General features: G+C 43.8%; 1 protein-coding gene across 1 annotated transcript; it reads left to right on the top strand.

Annotated features, from left to right (window-relative positions):
* Window positions 1–311: 311 nt before the first annotated feature.
* RAB39B (RAB39B, member RAS oncogene family) lies at window positions 312–3,785 on the top strand (the record flags this gene model as incomplete). Its single annotated transcript, XM_082864525.1, has 2 exons — window positions 312–526; window positions 3,359–3,785. 2 exons carry the CDS (start codon window positions 312–314, stop codon window positions 3,783–3,785), a joined length of 642 nt encoding a protein of 213 aa, XP_082720651.1.
* Window positions 3,786–4,023: the final 238 nt, after the last annotated feature.

Here is a 4,023-nt window from a genome sequence, read left to right as displayed (position 1 = left end):
GTGTGCGCTCCTCTTACAGACAGTGCGGTCCTGGGCGTCGCCGCTACGTGGAGGATTACAGTAACCCTGTAGTCGGTGATGAGTCAGAGTGCGTGGTGCTGATGCTGCTGCCATTTCATCACCTCTGCGAGCGCAGCATCCATCCCTCCTCTCTCCCTGCGCCTGGGCCTACCTCGCCTCAGGCTGCCAGGCCAACGATGCGCTCGTGGCCGATCTAGATCAGGACCGAGTCGCGCTCTCTGAGGTCTCGGCCGGGCGCCCCCATCTCGCCGCCCACGGCCTGGGCCAAGGAGACCTGCCGAGCCCCGGCCATGGAGGCCATCTGGCTGTACCAGTTCCGGCTCATTGTCATCGGGGATTCCACGGTGGGCAAGTCCTGTCTGATCCGCCGCTTCACCGAGGGCCGCTTTGCCCAGGTTTCGGACCCCACGGTGGGGGTGGATTTTTTCTCCCGTCTGGTGGAGATCGAGCCAGGAAAACGCATCAAGCTCCAGATCTGGGATACCGCGGGTCAAGAGAGGTTCAGGTGGGAGCGCAGCCCGGGCCCGCGAGCAGTGGGAGGGTCTTTGGGGCTTGCACCGTCCCTGGGGAAAGAGGACTTCCTGGTCCTGGTCGCCGCCCTTAGGGAAGGTAGCGAGGGTCTGAGAGTTTCTGCTCAAGCCCACCTTCAGGTAGCTGGGAGTTCAGTGCAGGGAAAGATGCACCCTGGCTGGGAAGGCCAGCCAATAATACATACTGCTCGCACCACAACTGCACCAACCTGCCCCTTGGTGGCTAATAAACTAGAGGGAGTTGATCACTGTAATTCATCAATTTCAGTCCCTATACTACATTTCGAAAATGTTCTCAGGTCATCCTAATGTAACTGACAGATATAGATAGATGATGTAGAGATAGAGATAAAGATAGCTAGATATAGATATAAACATAGATACTATATAGAAATATATATACATATATATATATATATATATATATATATATATATATATGAAATAGACACTGATGATTGATGCCTTCTTGCAACCAGCAGACATTGAATGATCAGCCACTATATGCCAGACACTGCACTGTTTCTGGGAAAACAGCCTGAGGAAACTCCTGCAAGGGGATGCCATGTAAACAAAACAGACATAGGCATTTCCCTCTTAGAATGTCTGTGCTAGCATACTGGGGGCAAAATAGACCAGCAATTACACAAAAAAGTGCCGTGTTCATATTTGTATGCCCACTGCCTACCAGAACGCTTAGCACATATTGAGTACTCAATGAACAGGTTTAATTTTCTCTTACAACCCTTTGGTGGCCCTTGTAGTATGTATCATTTGTAATTATATGTATGAACACAGATGAGGGAAGGCTAAGTGGAGAAGATGAGGCCTGATGAGTGTGATACCCAAGCAAAACAGGAAAAGCCCAGGGCAAGGAAGCAGCGTGTATGAAGACAGAAGTGAGAGAGAGCAGTGTACACAGAAAACTTTGAGCTACAGTCATGCCGAGCAGCAGGAACTAGATCAAGAGGGCTCAATAGCTCATGTTTAGGATCGTTTCTTCATTTAGCTATCGAACACTAATCAGGCATAGAAGATGCTGCTTAGGTGGTTGAAGAGGGGTGGGGAGAAGAGAAAATTTCAAATATCCTTGTTCAGGTTCACTTTGAACTTGTGATTGCATTTCTCATATTATAATAGAAGAAAGGTATCTTTTATGCTTATTGGAATTTCGTTCTGTTATGAACATCCTTTTCCTATCCACTGATTATTATTTATTGGGTGATAGTGATTTCTAACAGCTCTTTATATATTAAGAACATTAATCCTTTTCTGTCATGGATATTGTAAACTATTTTCCCAGTTTTTCATTTGTCTTTTAACTTTCTTTAAGAACATTTTTTGATGTATGGGAGGTTTTAATTTTTATGTAGCCTTGTGTTGTATTTATAAAGAAAGGGCTTTGCTACTTTCTAAATAGTCACAAAACATTAATGCAATAATGTATTTTAGAGTTTTGACTACAGCTTGCCTATTGATTTCTTGAACCAAGCCGTTCACGCATCACGATCTTTGTTCACGTTGAATTTTCTGGTACACCTACCATTCTCCATGAATCTTCAAACATAAGGGAATTAGAAATGCTTTCAGTCCTTATGGCTGATTTGCCTGCTTCTGGAGGCAAACTCAATTTGTAAGCTTTGTCCTTACCATCCTCTAGCTTGGACTTTAATTCCCTGGAAATTGTTTATTTTGTTACCACTGGGCCATTTGTCCTAAGCCTTAAGCTATTGAGTCCCTCATTGTTTACCTTCATCCAAGGAGACAGAAAAACTAAAAATAAACATAGATCAAAAAGCACAGTAGTAAAAAAAACAAAAGCACAGTAGTCTAAAGCAAGTGATTGTACCAGCAAGTAGTTCTACAATGTCTAATATGCTCTGAGAGAAGTACCATAATGCGTATTGAAAATGAAGCTCCTCAAATCAAGAAGCGAAAATGCATGCGGTTTCTTCTGCTTAAGAAGTAAAGAAAATGTATAATAGGTTTTAGAAGCATTCTAAAGCATTCTACAATGCTTTAAATAAATCATATTATTTTAAGGGGAAGCTTTGGCTATTTGGGCGGTTTTTCCCAGCTTGTGGCTCCCGAGTCAGCCTCTTCAAAATGTGTCAGGAAGTGGGGCCAGCAGACACTTGGCTCAAGGCCTTTGCAGACCATCCCTCTTTTTCCTATTCCCACATGGCCTGGAAAATAAAGAACAAAATTATGCTCCTCCTCACAGAAGAGATTGAGGACCCCTGTTAGATTAAAATAAAAATATAATAATAGACAAACGTGGTAATGATAAATGGGAAAAAATGGAGTATATTGTAATATACCTATATACTTACAAGCATTTTCTGTCAGCTATCGTAAATTCACTCTTATTTTTTAGAAAATCCTTTTCCAACTACTATAATTTGTAATGAGTTCTCCAGGTCACAGAATACTTTAACATCCATTATTTCATTTGCCTCATGATAACCTGTTACTTAAGTATCCCACTGAACAGAAGAGGAAGTCTCATTCAGCTATTCAGATGTGGGCGTGGAGAGTTAACTGTGGCTCTTGCCTAAATCGAGGGAAAATGCCTGTATGTCCATGAGCGTTCGTTTCTAGAAGATTCCATCTCAAAGTTTTGTTCAATTGAGAATTCATATATCATTATTATTATGGAATGACATTTGTATTGCTTTGTTTAAAAAAGAGAACAATTTTCACCAAAGGACTATGTCACTAACCAGAGACAACAGAATACACTGAGTTCATTGAAGTGCAGGAGTTTGGGCGTGGCCTTCATTCTTTGCTTCTTTCTTGTGTTGCAGATCCATCACTCGTGCCTACTACAGGAACTCAGTAGGTGGTCTGCTCTTATTTGACATTACCAACCGCAGGTCCTTCCAGAATGTCCATGAGTGGTTAGAAGAGACCAAAGTACACGTTCAGCCCTACCAAATTGTATTTGTTCTCGTGGGTCACAAGTGTGACCTGGATACACAGAGGCAAGTGACTCGCCACGAGGCAGAGAAACTGGCTGCTGCATACGGCATGAAGTACATTGAAACGTCAGCCCGAGATGCCATTAATGTGGAGAAAGCCTTCACAGACCTGACAAGAGACATATATGAGCTGGTTAAAAGGGGGGATATTACCATCCAGGAGGGCTGGGAAGGGGTGAAGAGTGGATTTGTACCAAACGTGGTTCACTCTTCAGAAGAGGTTGTCAAATCAGAGAGAAGATGTTTGTGCTAGTCAGCCCTTTTATCTCCAAAACATGCTCTCCCACCTGAACTTAAAAGTGATCAAAATGAATAGAATCATCGTGTGACTGAAGAGAACTTAACCTCCATATTGGATCCCAAGTGAGCCTCCTCCCCAAGGGGCCCTTGGACAGGTGATGGGCGGGCGGGTGGGTGGGTGGGGGAGCCTGGGTGCTGGGACTGGCATTTTGTGGCCCATGCTGGGCAGTGGCCACTCTGTGTGCCCTTTG

The sequence above is a fragment of the Leucopleurus acutus genome (assembly GCF_964270905.1).
Source record: "Leucopleurus acutus genome assembly, chromosome: X".
Taxonomy (NCBI): Eukaryota; Metazoa; Chordata; class Mammalia; order Artiodactyla; family Delphinidae; genus Leucopleurus; species Leucopleurus acutus.
Note: the sequence above shows the minus strand (reverse complement) of the source record. Positions and strands in the feature narration are given on the sequence as shown.